At 40.4% G+C, this 23,633-nt stretch overlaps 1 protein-coding gene across 1 annotated transcript in view; it reads right to left on the minus strand.

The window, feature by feature from the left end:
- Positions 1-5,940: 5,940 nt before the first annotated feature.
- The window catches only part of PDZRN3 (PDZ domain containing ring finger 3), a 202,920-nt gene continuing 185,227 nt past the window's right edge, over positions 5,941-23,633 (minus strand). Inside the window, exons 6-10 of the mRNA XM_073351133.1 lie at positions 15,905-16,003; positions 12,788-12,850; positions 11,354-11,455; positions 9,442-9,558; positions 5,941-8,320 (exon numbers count right to left, since the gene is read on the minus strand). Of these exons, the coding sequence (XP_073207234.1) occupies positions 6,773-8,320; positions 9,442-9,558; positions 11,354-11,455; positions 12,788-12,850; positions 15,905-16,003 (1,929 nt within the window). The 3' untranslated portion in view covers positions 5,941-6,772. The remainder of the gene's footprint in view (positions 8,321-9,441; positions 9,559-11,353; positions 11,456-12,787; positions 12,851-15,904; positions 16,004-23,633) is intronic.

Here is a 23,633-nt window from a genome sequence, read left to right on the forward strand (position 1 = left end):
CTGTGCTGGCGCAGCTGTCTGAATCCTTCTTTAGACGAGATTACTAAGGCCATCAAACAGCTGTCATGGGCAAGTCTCCAGGCCATGGTGGAATTCCACCTGTAATGTACAAATGTAGAGATGCCCCCTGATCAAGAAACTCACCAGGTTTTCAAGACTATATGGGAATAGGGTACCATACCCCAGGAGTATAAGGATGCTTTCCTAGGCCATCTATGCAAAAGGAAGGAAGCATATCTAGCTCTGACAACCATTGCAGAATCTTACTGCTGTCTATAGAGGGGAAGATTCTTGCCTGGATTGTCCTCAACAGGCTCGTCTCTCTCCAAGTGGACTTGGTGTATCCAGAGTCACAGTAAGAAAAGGAGTACTTGTGGCACCTTAGAGTCACAGTGTGGCTTTTGGGCTGGCCATCGCACCATGGGGACATGATTTTTGTAGCTCAACAAATACAAGAGAAGGCTCATGAGCAGAACAAGGACCTGTATGTCGTTGATATGATCAAGGCCTTTGACATGGTGAAGGGGCTATGGAAACTCCTTTATACATTTGACTGCCCAGAGAAGATGATTGCTGTCATTTGCTCATTTCACAATGGTGTGATGGCCAGGGTCATGGAGTGTGGTGACTCATCAGAAGTCTTCCCTGTCACCAGAGGTGCCAAACAAGAATAAGTAGTGGCTTGTCCTTTTTGCCATTGTCTTTTCAGCCATGTTCTTGTTTGCATTCTAGGACCTGGATAGAGGTGTACACATCCAGTTTAGATTGGGTTGGGGTCTAGTCAATCTACAGTGATTCAGGGCCCATCCCCAGGTAATGAAAGAGCTATTAAGAGAGCTCTTGTTTGCTAACGACTGTGCCCTCATTGCACACACTCTTGAGGATATTCAGCTTACTATGGACCGCTTTGTCTGTGCCTTAGAATGTTTGGTTTCACAATCAGGCTGAAAAAGATCAAGGTCAGGTACTAGGCAACACCAGACCATCACAATCCCATTGTCACAATTGACAATACACCCCTGAACTTGGTCAGCAAATTCTGCTACCTGGCATTCCAGCAATGACATATTGGATGAGATCATTCAGCCCCTTGCAAAGGCCAGCTTGGAGGGAGCGTGGAGTTAACCTCAGAACCAAGATAAAAAACTCCTGCAGTGTTGTACTTGCCTCACGCCTCTACAGCTGCAAGATGTCAACACTTTACTGATGCCACATCAAACAGCTTCCCATAACAATATCTGTCCTTGTCTTATGGGGCCTGCTCCTAAACCCAATGGGAAGTCAATGGGAGTCTTTCCATTGACATCAGTGGGCTTTGGGGTAGGCCCATGCATCAGGGACTCCTAGCTCAACATCACAATCACCAGCTGTCCTCTACACATGACCCACAGAAGTTATGCATTGATGTATTGACTGTTCAGCTTCATCAGTACACGGAGCTGCCCATCTCATAGAAAATGGTTGAAACAAGGATCACGAGGCAGAGACAAGCTTCCTTATGGAAGCACCTGACTCCATTGCTACTCTGCATCCTGAAAGACACATTTCTTTAAAGTGCCATTAGTTCCGCATGTTTCCTTTTAAAAGATGCATACACCTTCATAATTGTTAGCTAATGAAATCTAAACACTCTATTCCTGGGAATTTGTCTTCAACTAGAAGCATCACCCCTCATTAGGATTAACTCTGATTAGAAGCCTAAGAAAAAATGTCTGCTAGGGGAATTAAAATCCAACCATGATGGAACCCTGAGCAGAATCTTTTCTTTGTTTGCTTGGAGTGAGGAATTTAATCACATACAGGGACCTCTGCATTGAGTTACAGCATCTGCTGTGACAATTCTGGTGTCTTACCTTTGTTTCCTGACTTCTTTCTAATTAGTTTATTTTCCAAATAAATCCTTAATACAAGCACTGTGCTGAAAACAAAATAAAGAAGAGTTTAAATTGCTTATGGCTTGCTTTATATGGCTTCCAGGCATTTGAGCAATTTTGCTAAGAAGTATCCTGTAACCTATTTCCAAAGGCCACTAGCAGATAATTATATTTTGGTTAATTTACATACTTTCAGTTTATAATCCTAATTAGTTCTCCAACCAGTAGTCCCTAGGCAATATGTAGTCCTACCTCATCTTATTTGTGATCTTTAATGTGCAAGATCTCTTGTTTTAATTTAAAAAAAACACAACAAAACGCTGTTAGGTTTGGTTGAGGGCTTTTCCATTTCAGTGTGCGTCTGATCTGGGTGATTCCATGCTGATTCAAATCCTGTTTTCAAATAAATATCTTGCACTGTTATAGATCATCCTTTATATTGGGGTCAGGAGCTGTTCCCTGCTTAAATGGGCATGGGGGGAGCATGAGTTCATGCAGAATTTGGTCCGACATGTTTAAAATAAAAATAATCACGGTGTCAAACTTATGTCAGTTCCCTTTAAAGTCTCTGGGGCTGCATGGGGTATACATAGGAAGAGAATTTGGTCCAAAATGTTCGCTTTCATTGGTCTGGCCCAACAGTGGTAGAATGCCACCATGGCAAACTGTAGGGGTTGGTGTGTGTGGCAGGAATAATCAGCCTCTCTTACTAAAAAAGCCATTTGAGGGCAACTGGGGAGAGGAAATCTCCTTGAATTTCCTCTTGGTGGAGTCTCCCAATTTGCTTCGTTAGAACAGCAGTGTTGCTTCTTCATGTAAAGGGTTTGGGCCCCTTCCATACTGATGTCCTGTGCCTCCATGCTTCCTCTGGGCCCCAGCCTTGCCTTGAACCCTGGGTTACACTCAAGTGCATGCTGTTGCCCAGTATCAAGGGAGAAGGGACTAGGGCAGATGTAGAAAAATTAATACAGCCGCTTTTGTGTAGATTTCTGGGATAACCAATAAGCATACTCCTGACTCCTCCCATGCTCAGTTCCACAGAGGGTCTTTTTCCTTACCGAACAGATCACTCCTTCCATCTTCATCCATAAAAATAATATAAAATTTAAAACATCTCTTCCAAGCCACCATGCTGAGCGAATTTGTAGAACTGTGACATACCTTGGGACTACAATTCTTGGAAAAATAAGCTAATCAAACTAAAACTAAAAATCAACAGTATATATCCACCTGCAGAAAGAAAACAAGGAACAAAATTTAAGGTTGGACGACCAGTGTAAATCAGTGCGTGAAGGAAGTTTATCCATTTCTCAACATCTTGAATATTTTAAGGTTTTTTTTTTTTTAAAGGTGTAGGATATGTCTCAAGTACATGTGATGGGGTTTTTTTTGATGGGAACGGAGAGTGTTAGCTGGTAGCTACTGCTATGTATTGAGGGTATATAATAATACACACTTCCAATCTTAATACTTTTTAAAAAGCATTTTTTTGGGGGGGGAATTTGGACAAAATTTGGCAATAATTTGGATATATTCAGAATTCATACAGGTGGACTTTGCATAAGCGAAACAAGCAAAATGAAGAATGTTAGAATTTTACAAATTTGATCCAGAAAGAAATTCTACATTTTCACTCAGCTTGTGTACAAAATCAGCCTGACTAGTTGAAGTGGCACATCTCTACTGCAGAGATTACTTCTGCAAGGAGTATGAACAGCCTGTGCTGACAGGAAGGGGCTGTTCGTCATTGCTATCATTCTTGTATGCACAAGAACATGTGGATCATTTCCCTTGCCCACTTAGCTTGGAATGCCACTTCACAGTTCATGGAGGGCTTGCCAAGATGTCTTCCCTTGGATTTTAGGGACAACCTGCATGTGGGTAGAAAACATTATCTTCTGATAATGATCTGCTAGATAACTAAAGATTCTAATATGAAAATTTGATTTTTGCTCTTTTTGTGGATTACAATCAGTATATAAATTATAGTACTAATAGGTAAATGTGATTTTAAAATGTTAGAAACCGTGACTTGTGTTTACTAGTAAAGAGATCCAGGAAAGGCATTGGTGACCGAGGAAATCTGTAGCCAACAATTTGAGTTAAGAATCTTAGAGTGAGTAACTTCTATTTTTCATGCTTTGGCATCATTTATTATTTCTATATTTAAATCTTTTCTTCCAGACACAAAATAATGTTTCCTGCTGTTCTGTCAATATTACATATTATCATATTTGGCACTAGATGACCTTCAGGGGTCCCTTCCAACCCTGATATTCTATGATTCTATGTGTAACTGAGGACAAAAGGATCCGCGTGAGAATGTTGTTCTAAAGGATCATTTTATTTATGGGAAGTGTCTCAATTTCATTTCTTCCCCCATAATAGCTTTTCAGGTCCCATTCAAGAATTGCACTTTGATGACACACACATTGGTACTGAGAAAGTGTTTATAGCAGAAATAATCAGGTTTAAGTATCTTTTCGTGCATGGCTTATAGCTTTGCTCTTCCACCTAGAGCTCTAAATTTTATAAGAGGCAATATTATGACATGGTTGATGTTGTAATAGTTGGGTTAATGTAGAATCATAGAAAAGGAGGGATAGGAGGGACCTCAAGAGGTCATTAAGTCCAACCCCCTGTGCTGAGGCAGGATCAAGTAAACCAAGACCATCCATGACAAGTATTTGTCTAACCTGTTCTTAAAATCCTCCAATGACGGGGATTCTACAACCTCACTTGAATGACTATTCCAGTGGTTAACTACCCTTATAGTTAGAAAGCTTTTCCTAATATCTCACCTAAATCTCCCTTGTTGCAGATTAAACCCATTACTACTCGTCCTACCTTTAGTGGACATGAAGAACGATTGATTACTGTCCTCTTTATAACAGCCCTTAATGTATTTGAAGACTGTTGTCTGGTCCCTCCTTGGTCTTCTTTTCCCAGGACTAAATATGCCTGTTTTTTTTAGCCTTTCCTTGTAGGTCAGGTTTTTCTAAACCTTTCATAATTTTTGTTGCTCTCCTCTGGACTTTTTCCAATTTATTCACCTCTTTCCGAAAGTGTGGTGCCCAGAATTGGACATGGTACTCCAGCTGAGGCCTTATCAGTGCTGAATAGAGCTGGACAGTTACCTCCCATGTTCATTTAACAACACTCCTGTTAATACACCTCAGAATGATATTTGCTTTTTTCCCAACTGCATCGTACTGTTGGTACTCATTCAATTTTGATCCACTATAACCTCCAGATCCTTTTCAGCAGCACTACTGCCTAGCCAGTTATTCCCCATCTTGTAGTTATGCATTTGATTTTTCCTTCCTAAATGCAATAACTTATACTTGCCTTTACTGAATTTCATCTTGCTGATTTCAGACCAGTTCTCCTATGTGTAGGTCGTTCTGAATTCCAATCCTGTCCTCCAAAGTGCTTGCAATCCTTCCTAGTTTGGAATTATCTGCACATTTTATAAGCCTACTGTCCACTCCATTATCCAAGTCATCAATGAAAATACTGAACAGTATCAAACCCAGGACTGACCCCTGTGCTGCCCCACTAAATATGCCCTCACAGTTTGACAGCAAACCATTGATAATTACTCTTTGAGTATGCTCTTTCAACCAGTTTTGCACCTACCTTATAGTAATTTCATCTAGACCACATTTCACTAGTTTGCTTATGAGACTGACATGTGGGACTGTGTCAAGGGCCTTACTAAAATCAAGATATATCACATCTACTGTTTTCCCCTATCCACTGGGCCAGTAACCTGTCAAAGAAGGAAATGAGGTTGGTTTGGTATAATTCGTTCTTGACAAATCCATGCTGCCAATTGGTACAAAACCATGCTGGTTGATTTGTACAAAGGAGGTAAAACATCTCCAGTGCATTTTTGTCATGATGATTTAGAATCTAGTAGTTTGTCCAATTGGTCCTCTACCAAAGGACACTTCTACTGTACTCTAGCAAAGGCTTAATCTGAACAATATAACTTGACTGAGTCTTGGGTTAAAGAAAAAATTCAAAACATATGAAATATAAAACAATAATTTATTTACTTGTTAATGTTTGTAACTAATGATTTCATGAAACTGCTTTTATAATTCAGTACATTCAAATCTACAAAGCAAACAGTTACTACAATGGGCATTTCAAATTACACAAACTGTTTTGTGTAAACAGCTTAGCTGTGCATGCACATTCTTTCAACAGGTTGCAACACTTGCAAACATGCTTTAAAATCCTTTAAAGCTGCAGTATAGTGTACTTTGCCTCAGGCCTTTCAGCTGAAACCTATATATTTCCTTTAGATACCTTTAAAAAGAAAAATGTTTAAATGCTGATCATAACTCTAAAGCCTGCTGGTTTGATAAATGTTAAATATTACAGGAGAATGACTCTATCAGGAGTTCAATACTTTTGCGCTTAACCTTGAGCTAAATATTGATAAACAGCGGTGTGTGCAGTAGTGCACAACAGCAAAGTAATATCACAAAATATGCTTTCATAAAAATACATATTTGCGGTTGCTTTTGTGTTTTTTAGGCAAAGAAAAGCATGTGTAACCTTTTATATGAATACAGTTTAAACAAATTATCTGCTTAAGTACGGTTAATACGTTTTATGATATTTAAACACTTGATGTAAAAGGTAATGAGTAAAAAAGTACACTCAGTATTCCAAAAAGTTGTGTTAATATTGCCTTCAAAGGGGATGGGCGGGTTCTGTCTCCACTTTCCAATAAAGAATGTTGGCACCCAGAGTTGTAGAATTCAGTACTTTAATTATAAAGTTGATGACTGTATCTTATATACAAAAAAAACTTGCCACATTGAACGAGGCAGGGATTTCTACCCCAATGGTAGTGTTTTATGTACATAATGCAGCAATGGTGATTATACAGTAGTCACTGACAGGAAGGAATTGTACACTCTTGTGCCATCGGGGGACTTTGTGCCATGGGTTAAGAGTTCTTGGATTGTCATCCAATTATCAAAGATTTTTTTATTCCTCTTCTTCATCATTTTTTTGTGGCTCAGTTCAATGATGTTCATCTCTTTCTTTTCTTCTGCACCTTGCTGTTCCTTTAAACAATCTAACCTGCTCTGCATCATAAACTCACGCCGCCTCCTCTGCTCCTTCGCTTTCACCAAATGCTGCTTCCGTTCCTCCTTGCTCCAATAGCGGCCCATCTTCATCTCGCTTATAGCATCGTCATCTGTCGTCATACCACTGCGCTCTTCCTTAATCTTTATGGCACGTTCTCTCAGCAGCCTGTCCCTGACTGGCCTCTTTGTGATGTAGCGGGTTCCATCACTCCTGACCTTGACTTTCCATTCCATCCTGGGTTCACTCTGGCTTGAAGAATTAAAGTCTTTGCACATACTCACTAGGCTCATTTGGCTCTGTGCATATTCCACAGCTGATTTCTGTTGTATTAGCTGCATGTAGCTCTGATAGTGCTGAGCGTGGGCTGGGATATGAGCGTGTTTATAGGGAGAGTGATGATATGGAGAGATGTAGGAGCCAGCCAGTTTCTGAGCTGGGCTTTTGCTTCCATCACTGGCTTTTCTCTCTTTGCTTTCCAGCTGCTTGTCTAGGTCCGGATCTTTAGGTGACGAGAGATAGTTAGCAGAGCCGGATTCGTGACTTTCTGAGCTAGGTAGCAAATTCTTCTGGGAGACGTTGTATGCCACTGCCCCCTCATTACCTTGACAACTGCTGCCTTCTGCAGTTCTGTACAGTGAATTGTCAGGGGAAATCTGCAGTGTGAGCGGTGTGCTTCGACAGCTCTCGCCTGTATTATACGCACTCGAGCTATCCTTGTCAGATTTCTCAGGGAGCTCTGTAATGTCTGAGAGCTCGTGCCTGCGTGCATCGATGCTTGTGTTGTAGTTACGGAATCCGCTGTTATGGAGCATCCAGGGCTCCCGGTATTGATCCTTCAGCTGTTGCATTTTATGAGCTCTCACGATATTCAGACACTCTAGCTCAATATTCCGCAGTTCCTCGTTCAGCATCTCCAGCTCCCTGTCAACGCTTTCGTGGTCACTCTTACTTATATCCAGGGCACTGTTATGATAATACAGACTGTATGGGTTGGCAGACTTGACTTGGCACTTCAGCTCCAGCAGTTCGCGGAATCTCTCACATTCATCCACTGGGATGCTGAGGAAGTCTGTGTCTGTGCAGTCGGCTGAGATAAATGACTCATTGCTGAACTGCATGTCACCACTTCCTAGAGTGTCATGACTGTAGACCAGCTTCTTCTGGCTTCCTAAAGTGTTAGAGGAAGTAGTGTGATCATCGGCATTATTCTCCTGCTCTGAGCTTTCATCATTTCGCGTGCTCTCATCTGTGCGGCCCACACCGCTATCCTTCTCGTGCTGGTTAGATAAGATAGTAGCAGTGTCTGTGGTGCCTCCATCTTCTTCGTGCTTCTTCTAAAATAAAAAATAAAAAAGTATAAATGTAAAAACTAAAAACAAGCTCTTTGCAGGTTTAAATAATAATAAAAGTCATCTGAAGTTTTCTTAACTCTATCAGTCATTACATGTTCACTTATTACCCCAGTGAGTTTAGAAAACATACCACAGACCGGATTTTCAACAGAGCTCAGTGGCAGATTTTCAATTGCTCAACAACCACACTAGGGGCTAGGTTTCTGAAAGATCTCCACTCCCATTCAGTGCTGAAATTGGGAACAAATTTTAAAAATTGCTCAGCATTTAGCAGCTCCTACTGTGACGGTTATGACCCAACGTGCTGAGCTCTTTTAAAAAAAATCTGATCTCTTATTTTTGGGGTTGAAATGGGAGCAGAACTCTCTTGAAAATCTGGTCCCAATTTTAGATCATGGAATGTTGTAGAAAATTCTGGCTGAGAACTGTAGAATTATATGTGAATTAGCATAATTGCAAATGCATTATAAATATGTATGTCAAGGAAGTAAGATGGTCTTGTGGTTAAAGTCCTGGGCTTGGGCACAGGAGATCTGGATTCAATTCTTGGCTCTGCCACATACTTTGTGTGTGATCCTGGGTAAGTCACTTGTTCTCTGCCTCAGTTCCCCAGGTGGGGACTCTAGGTACCACTGTGATAATAATTGTCCTTGACACTCTTTGTCACTATCAAGTGTGTTAAACCTGATTTACAATTAAAGCTGATTCAATTTTTCAAACACGTGGAATGTTCTTTCCAGAACTGATTTATGTTTATTAATTAGCTTCCCGTCCATCTTGCTAGCTATCATGTACCTAATTCTATTCACCTCAATGACCACAGCCAGAATGGTGGATTCCTATGAAGAAGGCTATTAAACTCTTGAACTGTGCTTGTGTTTTAAATGGGAAAAAAAAGTAGCAGATTTGAAAATGTATGCTTATTGAGATGAAGTCTGCTATACAGTTTGCAGATATCATCCTGGAACATCTAGATTTTGCAGAGCCCCTTTCTGCTTAGGTCGTCATTAAAGATACTGGTTGGTTCATTCAGTTGAATTCAGTATCAGAATATCGAGTGCGGTGTGACGTTTTGACAGTGCTGCACAATGGAGTGGCATTACCTGCTGAAGCATGCTGGCAGTAAACTGCATTGCCTGGTGGTGCTGTTCCTCTAGCATGTCCATGTGTAAGTCATCCAGAAAATCATTTCTGTCATCATCCATCCATCCTTCATCCAGCTACATGAAAGGGAATAAATAAATAAAAAAACCCCACACCAAGCGTTGTCATAAGGATGAAAACTGACATAAATATATGCTCCTTCTTGGTGGAAAATTATCAGGAGATCAGGGGAGCTGCTTTCTGCAACTTTGCTGTATATCACTCTATGTCTGGCCTATCAGTCCTCATCCTCAAAGGAAACCTGCACACTTTCAAAAGAGAAGCCTGGGAGCTTAAATTGATCACTCTGCGAGACACTAAAAAGCATGGACTGAACAGAGACACTGGATTGAAGGCTAATTACAACAATCTGTAATCCATTAACCCCCATTTTTGTCTTCTGAGGGCAGAGATGTTAATGGGCCACTCTACCTGGAATGGTTCCTTACTATTTATGCTAAACAATCTGTTCCACCTCACATTTTGCTGGGACCCTGGGAGTACTTTTCCCAGACCTGAAGCAGAGCTCTGTGTGGCTCGAAACCTTGTCTCTCTTCACCAACGGAAGTTGGTCCAATAAAAGATATTACCTCACCCACCTTGTCCCTAATGTCATGGGACTGACATGGCTACAACTACAGTGCCTACATGGAAATGAATATGCCTCTCTTCTTTATGTGCTACTCTAAGGGCAAACAATGACCTGCCACAAGGAGAACTTTTAGGATTCAATCCCTTCTTTGCATGTGGCTGCCTGCATTCCCAGTAGCAAGATCTGGCCTGTAATAATAGATTTGTGCTGTTTGCTCAGTTTAGAATACAAATCAATTCTAAAAAAAATCTCCTTGTCTTTCCTCAAAAGTCCCTCCCCCTCACTACCTCTCCCCCGCCCCCAAATTCCCTGCTGTTCCTAGAAATATAGTTATTTACTTCTGAGGTGGGTGGTTGTTTTGGTGCATGTAACCAGTATATAGTGTGTATATATATATATACTAGTTACGTGCACCAAAACAATCACCATATATATATATTTTCTATACTCAAATCTTGAACCTATTCCTCAGGCTGGGTGGTCAGGCTCGGTAGATGCCATTCCTGGAAGTACTGAAATGTTCAGTTTTCTAGGGATGTGAAAGTGGCTACACTATCCCTCCTCCCCCACATCTCCAAGGAAAGAGCAGGAGTGTCCAGGTAGCTGTGGATTCTCCAGACCGACCCTCACCCATGCCCCACTGCCTGCATGCACGATCACAACAGTTTTGAGCAAGGGGGATGCATTCACAGGACGACTATCATACTACTAATAACTATAGTAAATGCTGCTGAATGTGTGGGACACTCAAATCCCAGCCCTGGAGGAAGCAGGGTAGGATTCCGTTTCAAACCTAGGTCTTGCAGATGAGAGGAGAAAGCCATGTAGGTTAGACCTGACCAAAATGTTAATCACACTTTACATAAAGGCTCCATTTATAGATAGGACACAAAGGGCTAATAAATGATTAATAAGTGCTGGTTAATCAATTGCTATAGAATATTATAGAGATCAGCATGTTATTTGTAACCATGGCATGTAACTATCCACAACTCCTTCTACTGATGTATCTATAACCATCTGTAACAGGTACTCCTCATATCTGGAACATGGTTAATTATTTATTAACCCTTTATACACTGAACCTTAATATAAAGTGTGACAAATGTCATAGTGAACTCCCATGAACTTATTTCATGTGTTGTATGTGTTTCCAATCTAACCGTATATTACTTTTTTAAAAATAGAAAACGAAATCACCTCAAAATCCAGTTACTTTTTTCTGGAGCACAGATTCTCTGTTTTAAATGTACAGTAAGTATATAGTAGTCTCTCTGTACCTGGATTTCTGGTCTTGCTACAAGTAAGGAGACATTCTTGCTCTCTTCACTGGTTAGAAGTGCCACAGCTTCTTCTCGGTTCTGTACCTCTATGCCATTAATCTAAAAAATATATATAGTAAAAAAACCAAATCTGAGGGAAAAAAAGTGAAATAATGTTGCCATTTGGATGCTCAACTTCCATTTTGGTGGGCTCCACTGAACTATATGGCTAGATGGATTCTCATATGAGACATGCTGCATATTGTCTCTGTACACATCTACAACAGTAGAGCATGTATGTCAATGTTGTGGCAGATATTTTGATGAAGAACAGCTGAGACTGGTATCTATCCCATGTTTTTCATATTTTGTGTGTGTGTAGCTATATGGCAGGAGTCTTGTCACAGAGCTGGAGCCAGAGAGGAGGGGAGAGATATGAGTAGAATCACAACAACAGGGAACCAGAATAGTTTAATAACTGTGGATATGGTCAAGGCGATAGAATTTCCCAATGAAGACCATGCCGGCAATTAAAAAGGAGGTGGGACTTCTAGTCAGTATGATCCTGAGCAATGAAGTTCTAAAGTACTATCAGATAAATCACTCCTGAAATAGATGCTGTGTTGTGGGAGGACTGCTTACACTGGTACAGGTCTCTGTGTGTCCACATTGCCACAGTGTCAGTAGAACTATGCTGGAATGATGCTTATGCTGCTCCAAAGGAGAGAATAACTATTGGAAAAAGTGGACAGTTTCCTTGGTAGGAGACAAAACTAAGCATGGATGCATGGCAGGCTGTGCCTGGAAAAAAAACGGGTTTTGCTGGTGAAATATTCTAGTGTAGACCAGGTCTGAGGGCAGGCTAAAGAGAATGAAAACAAGCCATTAATATCGGAAAAGAGGCAGTTAATTAGGTGGAGAATACTGGCTAACTTTTCATTGCCACACAACTTCAAAATGGCTCCTCCAGTTTTACTCAGCCTTTCAATATAAAACATTTTGGGCTAGTACACTATATCTGCAACTTGACCAAGGCTACCAAAACTTGGCCCTTAAGGGTTTACACTGAGGGTGTCTAGATGGGGAGAGAGTGTGCAGCAAGCTGGGTTGTAAATCAATCGCGCACTAACCTGCCACACCCTAATTGGCTGTGTGGACCCTGCTATCATGCACTAAAGGGAACTTTCAGCGCACAGGACCAAGGGTCTACATGCCCAGTTAAACTCCATCTTGACGCACTGTCTAGACAAGCCCTAAACCTGAAAAATGGTAGCTCAAAGGAAAATCTTTGACAAAAATTACAAGGGAGGGCAGAATTATTAAGGCTACAATGGAATAAGATTCACTGCAGCAATCCTAAAATAAAGTGTGTGAAGCAATTTGATGTGTAAGTTCAAATGGCTACTGTATATCGCGGAATACAAGTAATCTCTGAATTATTTGCACACATACTTGAATAATGCGATCTCCCTCCCGCAGGCGACCATCTTTTGCAGCAATGCTGTTGGGATCAATCTGCAAAACAAAAGACTTGTAAACAGTGCTTAATTTGTAAAGAAAGAGGTGCTGGGGCTCAAGCAATTTTTTTACTGCTGCAGCGAGCCCAGAGGCACCGGGACTATGAACTGCTAAGCCTAGAGGTGCCGGGGCTCAGCCATGTCACAAATTAAGCACTGCTTGAATATGCTATGGAGGTTTAAAAGCTCAATCTTTCACCTCCCATTTTAAACATGATATTTGCAATGCAAGTAACATGGGTTAAATTGAGATATCAGTATCCAGGGCTGGGTCCATGTTTTTTATTTCATAAATAATTATTCGAGTTCTCCCTTGCTTTCATGAGAAGGGGGGAATGACAAATTTAAAATGACTGGGTTAAATGTAAAAAGTTTACTTCCTGACATGAGCCTCCAAAGAAGACAGGCTTGTATTACATATTAGAAAAGTTTGCTCATTTGCGCTTTCATAATTAACATTTTAATTTTCAAATGCAGTTCTCTGATCTATGCCTGCAATTCTTTTACATGGAATAATGGAAGGATTAGGTCCTAATTGGTACATTGTAATGGAGGGATATGTTACTTTTAAATTTGTTTTTCCCTAAATAACTATTTAATTTGAAATGGATCCACGAGTGATAAAAGGTTAGATAAGTCTATGTATAAATTACTGTTTGTTGCATAAAAGGAAGCACAGAATGTCAAGCAGGCATGAAATATTCATCTGTACCCTAATAAAAATGCTTGCAATTTTATTCTATTTATCTTGGTTTTCAGAGGAATTAAAAATAGACTTCAGCTGCATTAAGAACATTAAGAATTCTTGGTAAATTTAATCTGAAGTTAAATACACTGTATGGATCTATTTCCATGAGTAAACATGAGGGTTAGGTGTCAATAAAATGATTGTGGTATCCAGGGACAACATTTTTTTAAGGGGCTAATGATCTGACACTGCTAAAAATATACATTTTTATTTCATGGTAGAGAGGATGTGGCATTTCATGTTTGTTGGCACAGTCACTCAGAGAAACAGGTTTTTCATTAGAAAGACTGGGACTTTTCAGCTTGGAAAAGAGGCAACTGAGGGGGAATATGATAGAGGTCTACAAAATCATGACTGGTGTGGAGAAACTGATGAAGTGATATTTACTCCTTCAAATAACACAAGAGCTGGGAGTCACCAAATGAAATTAATAGGCAGCAGGTTTAAAACAAACAAAGGAAGCACTTCACACAATGCACAGTCAACCTGTGGAACTCATTGCCAGGGGATGTTGTGAAAGCCAAAACTCTAATGGGGTTCAAAAAAGAACTATATAAATTCATGGAGGCTAGGTCCAAGATGGTCAGGGATGCAACCCCACATTTCGGGTGCCCCCAGCTTTTTGAGTGCCAGAAGCTGGGAATGGATGACAGGGGATATAACTACCCTGTTCTGTTCATTCCCTCTGAAGCACCTGCCATTGGCCTCTGTTGGGGGACAGGATACTGGGCTACATGGACCATTGTCTGACCCAGTGTGGCCGTTCTTATGTTCTTATGCGATAGTTCCGGAGTAAGGCTGCGTCTACACTAGAAACTTCGAAGCGCTCCCATGGCAGTGCTTTGAAGTGGTGAGTGTGGTCACGCGCGAGCGCTGGGAGAGAGCTCTCCCAACGCTCCTGGTCATCCACCTCCACGAGGGGAATAGCTCCTAGTGCTGGAAGCGGGGCTCCAAGCGCTCCGACCCTGTCCACACTAGCGCTTTAAAGCCCTCAAACTTACTGCACTCGGGGGGGTGGAGGTGATTTTTCACCCCCGGAGCCAGCAAGTTAGAGGGCTATAAAATGTAAGTGTAGACAAGCCCTAACTCTCAAGGTGGTAGAAAGGCGCTTTGCCCTTGGACATAGTCTCCGGATTATGTTACAGGATTAGGCTGGGGTTCTCAAATTAGGGGCACAACTAGAATTTGCTTGGACATGTTTTGTTACTGAGAACAATTTATAAGAAAATAAAACTGGTTTTACTTTGCTCAACACTTTTTCTTCAAAAGATTTTGGGTTTTCAATTAAAATATGAAAAATTTCATCAAAATCAAACAGTTTCTGTGAAAATGTCCCTTTTGAGAAAAAAAGTAATTTTTCGACAAAAAAAAATAAAAAAACATGAACTTCACTTGGGAAGCTGAGAACAGATTTTTGTGGGAGTTACAACATTAGTGACACCTGAACCAGGCTTTTTATGTATATACTGATGACTCCTCCCAATTTTTCAGCCATCCCATATGACTGTGTGTGGGATTTTGCAATGGTTAGTGCTTCTCTGAACAGTGTTGTTCCATTGGAGAGAACAACAGGCCAGTCATTGGTGGCACCTTTTATAGTAGAATTATATAATCTGTCCACACACGTACAGCACTCCAGGTTATTAACCTGGAATATAGCATATAAAAAAGGTTTGGGTTGGTGCAGCTCATATGGAGGCCATAAGCTCCCGTAGCCCTCTGACCGCATGGATGGGTGGGGGTAGTTGAGCTGGGTGGGGGCCGAGGGGAGGGATCAGATTAGGTGGGAGCCTCATCAGCACAACGGGGTGTTGGGTGAAAGGGAATTGGTGCCAGATTGTCTAATGATGGCATACCTGGTTTTAGAGCTCAGCAAGATGAGTGGAAGTTCTGTGGGTGGTGGATCTAGAACAAATGTGTGGGCCTTAACTCGTAGAAATACAAATATTTGTTATTGTTAGAGAAGAGAGCACAAAAGAAGAAACATAGATGAGAAACGCTGCAGGGAAATTGTTTTCTATTTTAAGGTACAATCTTGTCTTTGGACATGCACTAAACTGAAATATTGGGTGAAATCTTGCCCCCACTAAAGTTAATGGGAATTTTGCCATTGACTTCAATGGACACAGAATTTTACCCATTACTTGGTGGAAAGGAAAATAAGCAATTATCTTCCAATTATTCCACTCCCAAATGTTTTTGGAACATCACCAGATATGACAGAATAGGAGCAGGGATAATATTTTTCTTAGCCTTTGTTTTACAAAGACAAATTGTACCATATGTAAAGCAGCTCAATCTTACCTCACTAACATAAATACCAATGTCATCCTCATCATCAGTTCGATAACACACAGTAAGGCCGAGCTTGTCCTGGCTGTTCACTCTATGCAAGTCTACTTCCTAGGCAAAGAAAAGGATGTTCTGAATAAGACATCAGTGAGTGATGAAAGCAATTTTTCAAATTCAATGGAAATATTTTGCTTCAATGATATACTGGATCTCTTTTAATTTTACTGTGAAGACCATGTTAACTTACTGAGTGAAAAGTGGATTATGTGCAGACAATCAATACCTAGGCCATTTTTGACCCTTCAATCAATATAAAGTCATTTTGAAAACGGACCTTTTATTGATCTCAAAGAAGAAAAATTACCTATATTTCTCATGGTGTCAAGACTTCCAATGCTAAAATATTTTAGAAGGTATTATTTCAATATTTTTCATAGGTTGCATATATTTTCCTGTGAATAGTGCAACATTTGACAATATTTTCTGATTTATTTGGAAGAGTACAGCATGCTGCGTTACATTCATCTTCATAGTTTTGTAACTTTCAGAGACGAATGACTTAATAAGTTGCTAAAAGAAAAGAAAGAAGCCGGTGGTTGCAAGATCAATGTATTTTCAGCAATGGGTGTGACAGTGGCTGTAGAAATATATTTTTAGCTTTGCCAGAATGTAGATTAAGCAGACAGGCCACTCTGTACCATTCCAGCATTCTCTGGTGCACAGTTAGTCTTGGAGGAATGTAAGTTTTCATTTAAAAATATATTAAGATTCTAACATTGTTGTGAAAAAACATCCTCTGTTAGATTCTCCCCATGTTCATGTGCCCTTTGCACTGGTCCATCAGTACAAAGGTTGGTAAAGCCAGTTAATATTGCCCAGCTGAGTTTTTTCCATAGTCCAGAGGAATCTCCAGCTGGCACAGTCTGCATAGCTGCCTCCTCCCACTGCCTCACCATCTCAAGAGTGCTGTGCTGAGAATCACAGAAAATTTCAAGCACTCACAGTTCTCAGACATAGGACCTTGCCTGGAATCATGTCCTAGTCGTGGCGAATTTGTGATTCTGCTGCATCACTCCTGAGAAGGCTTCCACAAGTGACATGAGGAATGATGTCCTTTCCACCCCCCACAGATAGGTAAGCAATGGTAAGGGTAGCAAACTGTTTTTAGAGGGCTCTGACAGCTGATTAATGGAGTGCAGCCTTGGAAGGGGCCATATGTTCTTTGCAGCCTGCTTTACGCTGGATGCAAAATAAAGATGCTGTGATGGAGACCTGCTGTTGGAAATGGGATTAGAGAGAGCCGAAAAACTGGGCAAAAGCATGGGACCAGAACGAGGGCATGTATGCATCCCTGAACTTTCTCACGACAAGACGTGAAGAAAACCTATCTTAGCAACTTTTGCAGCTTCTTGTCCATTCTAATGTAAAAGTCTTGATAACATAATTAATTATTTCTGAACATCTCTCAATTTCAACCTGTGGTGCCATTCATAAGGGGAAAGACAATGAAACAAGCTGATATGAATAATTTATTGGCTTGTCTTGATGACAGCTGCCAAGATGAGCAGTCTCTTGTTATTTACTTGTCAACATGTGTAATTTAAAAAAAAACAAAAAACATAGCAGTAAATGTCAATGACATTTCAGATGATATTTAAATGGTTTCAATCAATAGTATCCATGGTGAACTACAGCTTCCCCCCTCCCCTCTTATGTTACAAAAAGGTTGAACACCTCGCTCTAATTGCAGAATTTTTCCATATTTCTAAAACTTTGCCATTTTTAGAGAGGAGACTGAAACTGTTCAATAGGAATGATTAGATAAAGTGGGGCTAATTCTAATCTCAGTTATGCTGGTGTAAATCCAGAGTAACTCTTTTGATATCAGTGGGTTTATTCTGGATTTTATGGGGGAGAATCAGGCATTATGCCCCTAAATTAGGTTTAGCACAGTTCTTCTGCATTTTTCTGTGTATCTTAACAAAGGGGCGTCATGTCTTTAAGAGGGCTTTATGCACTCTATGCATCTGAGAATGTGTCTTGAAGAAAAGAATAAGAGATCATATTTAGCTGCTGTACAGGATCATCTTGTCTTCTATCTGCAATGAAAGAATACAGCAAAGTGTGAAACATGTCAGCCTCGTTAGATGAATCCTACTTGATGATTAATACTTTACTATTTTTTTTGGGAGGTGGACAAGGTATTTGTCCATTCTTGCTTATAGCTTATATTTAATATTGATACTCATTTGTTTCAATGCATTTTAAATAATTGTGCATTTTAATACATAAGCATGAGAGAGAGTCTGATGTGACATATTTGGAAGGGGATAAATCACCTCAGGGAATTTTAAAATATATATAAGGAAACCAATCTTTAGACAGGTGGCCTTTTGAAAGAAAAATCCTGCAAAAAGAGACTCAGAGCAGGTGTTTAATACCTGATTTTTTTTTTTTACAGATAATTAATTGGTAGACTTACCCTTGGGTAATCCCTCTAGCCCTGGGAAGAAGAAGAACTGGGATTTCATGTTACTCTAAATGTGATAATTTTGTGTACTTAAAAATAGGAACAGCTCTTTTCTATGTGCCTTTTCCTCAATAAAGTTTTAATGTAATCATAAAGCTTTGAAAGGTTTTATAGGTACAAGTATACAAATCCAAATTCTTTAAAGCAAAGGCTATTTTCCATATTCAGAGTCAATTTTTTTTAAAGCATAGGTTCTGTTACATGAAAAAAAATCACAATCTGCAAAGCCCAATGATAGTTTGTCCATTTGTACTGAGAATGTAAAAGTCTAGGAATTAATACTGGCATGTAAATTTTTTTGAAACAGTGAATTAAAACTTGACTCCTTTGACCTTCTACATCTCCTGCCTATCACTTCGAAGTTCCTGTACTGCAAGACAGGCAAGGCAAAGGGCTCAATCCTGCAAGCTCTAATCCTGTTGCAGATGACTAGTTTCATGTGTAGTGATTGCTGGACTGCTCCCAAAGTCCCTGCCATGTGGACATTCTTTTAGCTTAGTTTGGTGTTTTATAATAGAACTGGGATGGAGGAATATTTTGGGCTGGATAGATGCTCAGATGTTGTGGGGATGACCCCTGTAGAAGATCATAACTACATTATGAAACACATCAGCCACCTACATTGGGAAGAGGAGCCCAATGTATGTGTACGACACCTGGAACAGATCCACAGACATTAGAAACTGGACAATGGCGGTTTCCACTAGATGCTGTAATGTCAGGAGCAGTGTTCAGACGATACAAATCAGAATTACATTCTATATGTATTGCTGTAATATAACCTTTATAGACATAAGCAAAATGACCTGGATCCTTTGCTTGCATACATCAAGTAAAAGTGGAGTTTGTACATATGTTTGATGGAAATGTTAGAATACTCTCCATACTCAATATGAAAACTGCTTAAAAGAATGGCTGGCTTAGAGCCAAGGGGAGCTCAAAAAGTGTGTTGCCTGTATGACATTTATAGCAAGGCAACAAGAATGATCATGTACTATGATATTATTATGCCTCCACACACTTGTAATAATAGATTCAGAATTAGTGGTAACCGTAAATTAACCTCTATACCCAAAAGGACATTCATTCGCAACAGATTATTGAATTGTTTTACAGATGATCTGAAATTATGGCCAGTTTGCACATTTATAAAAAACCCAGACCTTTGCTTAAAAAGGCAAAAATGAGCATTAAACATTTGAAACAAATGGCTAGTGATGACTGAAAGGTTCAGAGATTCAATTTGGATGTCTAGCCAAAGCTTGAAATAAATACGTTTTTTTAAAATGAAGCTTTTTGTATGCTGAGCCTTCAGATACCAAACCAACAGACCTTCTCCTTTTCTGCCAGTCTCCACAGTGGATAAAACGTGGAGATGGGGAGATGTCAAAGCCTTTGTGATGTCAGTATGCCTACATATAGTAAGGAGCTTACTGACCACCATGTTGTAGTTGTTTCTTTATTCAGCGGGAGGAAAAAACTTTTGTTGGCTGTCTCTTGAGCTAACAGCACAGAAACTGGTCCCTATATTAGAGCATGGTGCTTAGAATGGTTCCCCTGCTTTGTGCTGAAGATGATTTCCCATTTGTACCTCAACAAGGAAGCTGATCTTCTTTCCCTGTTTCTTTTCTCTAGGAGTGGCAAAGGAAAAGATGTTTCAAGCATTGTATTTCTAAGGGTAAAGTACATTTAGTATTCTGCTGCTTCTTTCCGCCTGGGTGCCAAGAGGGCCTTTTAGGGGTAACTGAATGAAGGAGGCAACCTAGTGACAGAGGATGTGCTTTTTTTGCTTCTGTCTTCACGAACAAGGTCAGCTCCCAGACTACTGCACTGGGCAGCACAGCATGGGGAGGAGGTGGCCAGCCCTCTGTGCTAAAGAAATTGGCGGATGTGATTGCAGAGCCATGGGCCATTATCTTTGAAAACTCATGGCGATCGGGGGAAGTCCTGGAAGACTGGAAAAAGACTAATGTAGTGCCAATCTTTAAAAAAGGGAAGAAGGAGGATCCTGGGAACTAAAAGCCAGTCAGCCTCACCTCAGTCCCCAGAAAAATCATGGAGCATGTCCTCAAAGAATCAATTCTGAAGCACTTAGACGAGAGGAAAGTGATCAGGAACAGTCAGCATGGATTCACCAAGGGAAAGTCATGCCTGACTAATCTAATTGCCTTCTATGACGAGATAACTGGTTCTGTGGATGAAGGGAAAGCAGTGGACGTGTTATTCCTCGACTTTAGCAAAGCTTTTGACACCGTCTCCCACAGTAGTCTTGTCAGCAAGTTAAAGAAGTATGGGCTGGATGGATGCACTACAAGGTGGGTAGAAAGTTGGCTAGATTGTCGGGCCCAACGGATAGTGATCAATGGCTCCATATCTCGTTGGCAGCTGGTATCTAGTGGAGTGCCCCAAAGGTCGGTCCTGGGGCCGGTTTTGTTCAATATCTTCATTAATGATCTGGAGGATGGTGTGGATTGCACCCTCAGCAAGTTTGTGGATGATACTAAACTGGGAGGAGTGGTAGATACGCTGGAGGGTACGGATAGGATACAGAGGGACCTAGACAAATTGGAGGATTGGGCCAAAAGAAATCTGATGAGGTTCAACAAGGACAAGTGCAGAGTCCTGCACTTAGGACGGAAGAATCCAATGCACCACTACAGACTAGGGACCGAATGGCTAGGCAGCAGTTCTGCAGAGAAGGACCTAGGTGTTACAGTGGATGAGAAGCTGGATATGAGTCAACAGTGTGCCCTTGTTGCCAAGAAGGCCAGTGGCATTTTGGGGTGTATAAGTAGGGGCATTGCCAGCAGATCGAGGGACGTGATCATTCCCCTCTATTTGACATTGGTGAGGCCTCATCTGGAATACGGTGTCCAGTTTTGGGCCCCACACTACAAGAAGGATGTGGAGAAATTGGAGAGAGTCCAGCGAAGGGCAACAAAAATGGACACTAATGGAGGGATACCTCAATGGTTTGAGCATTGGCCTGCTAAACGCAGGGTTGTGAGTTCAATCCTTGAGGAGGCCATTTAGGGATTAGGGGCAAAAACAGGGGATTGGTCTGAGCAGAGGGTTGGACTAGATGACCTCCTGAGGTCCCTTCCAACCCTGATATTCTATGATTCTACGGGGGGGTCAGATTGCTGCGTGCAACTAAAGACCCATTTCAGGCTTTGAAGAGTGGATTTCAGTCATCAAAGTATCTATCACCAATGTTAAGATATTGGGGGAGGGGGTACACCAGGATAGAGCTTTGTGAGAGGATGGGTATCAGAGACACATGCCTCTTCATGCTGTGGAACATCCTGCCAGAGTGGTTCTTGCCTAGCATGAATTGTGCATAATAGGCTCGACTGGAAGAACTTGGAAGAGTCAAAGGGCTTCTGTTGTGTTCCCCCTTCCCTCACATGATATGCTTTGTCTCAAACTGAAATGTAACTTGGAAGAATTCTTCTCAATCCCTATACTTGAGAATAAGACACACATCCTGCTTGGACAAACAGAAAAGTTGGAAAGGGAAATAACATAGTAAACATTGAGAGAACAAGTGCACATACCCTCAGTTCAGAATTTTCTCCTTTATAGTCCAAAGGAATTAACATACTGAGGGAAACTTCTATAGTGGCTGTCTGGCAGCTGGGCTGACTTGGCTGAATAAACATTTAATCCATGACATCCCAGGGAAATCCTGCAGTGATATATTGCTTCTCTTTGAACCTGAAATTAATTCTGTCTGGGTCTCTTTGCAAAGTTGAATGTATTTGCTAACTTAAAATGAAATATTAATTCCATATTTTTTCAGTCAGATCCTTGTGTAAGAACTGTTAAAGAAATCATTTTGTTTATTTACATTTACCGAATTGAACACATAATAGTTAAATTTGAATCATGAATCAATTTTGGGTACACAATTTTGGTGTCTTTTTTTAATGATTCCAGCATAAACTATACCCTATGGACATTTACAGAAGAATGTTGCAACCTGTGTGTTTCACTGGTTTGACCTTGTTTACTTGTTACAAGTTAATAACTAGACAGTTATAGCTCATAAAAGTTTAGACAAGTTTATTTCAAATGTGATTGAAATTCAGAGCACATTTTATAGACATAAAAGCCCACAAGGGTGACTAGATGGTTTTCTTGCTTTAGACATTCCCACTACAGGCAATGAAACAAGTGCCTTTGTGGTCTGTTAAAGCACATCTATCAATAGGCAAACAAAAAAGCAACTAGCTAGTCAAGTCTTTGTTATAGTACTTTGACTCTTCCATTGATCTTAGTCTCCAAGATTTGAACAAGAATCTTTAGTGGTTTTTAAGAAATCCCATTAGGCCACAGAGATGTTTCTAATGTTCAGCTGCTTGTGTTACTGAGCTGATCACCTTTTGCCACCAAGTACTATATCAATGTCAAAATTATTAATGTTGGGATTTAAGCCACGTTAACAACTGGCTACTGAAGTGCACATGTTTAAACAATTTTCAGCTCAACTGGTTGATCTTCTAATGGAAGCAATATGATTTATCCACAATATTAGATTTCTTAAGACACTATTTTGAAAAGACAGTAGCAGAAAATGATAATGTGCTCAACATTTTCCCTTTAAATTGAAATCCATATTGTATAAAAGATACTGTACAAAGAGACATAAAAACAGAAACGTCGACAGCTGCTGCTGAGATCACTCATCCCTTGATTCTTGTCTGATTTCTATTTGAATTTTTATACGGAAACCAATTACAGCCAGACCTGTAGAATTTAGTCATCTTGTAAATTTGTAGGTGAGCAACTTCATGCTCATGGGGTGAGATTCTCAAAAAGTGCTGTCAAACTCTGCTTCCATTGAATTCAATGGTAAAACTTGCACTGATTTAAATAGTCGCAGAGCTAAGTGAGCACTGATCTCTTTGGAAAGTGAAGTGTTAGCAGGACTGAGATGTAAGAAATCAGTGGTGCACACAAACTGAATGTAACCTTTTGTGTTACATCAGCATATGGGCAACTAAGCATATATTAACCAGCTTAGACTTCAGTGACAAAGACAGATGCATTAGTCAGTGGCTACAGAAATATTAGAACCTTTATGACCAGTGTAAATGTAGAAGTAAAAATAATAACTTCAGTGAAGCTACTCATGAGCATAATGTTAGACACATGCTTAGGTACCTTGCTGAATCATGCCCCACATGTTTAAATTACACTCTCAGTGGC

The sequence above is a fragment of the Lepidochelys kempii genome, chromosome 7 (genome assembly GCF_965140265.1).
Source record: "Lepidochelys kempii isolate rLepKem1 chromosome 7, rLepKem1.hap2, whole genome shotgun sequence".
NCBI classification, from domain to species: Eukaryota; Metazoa; Chordata; order Testudines; family Cheloniidae; genus Lepidochelys; species Lepidochelys kempii.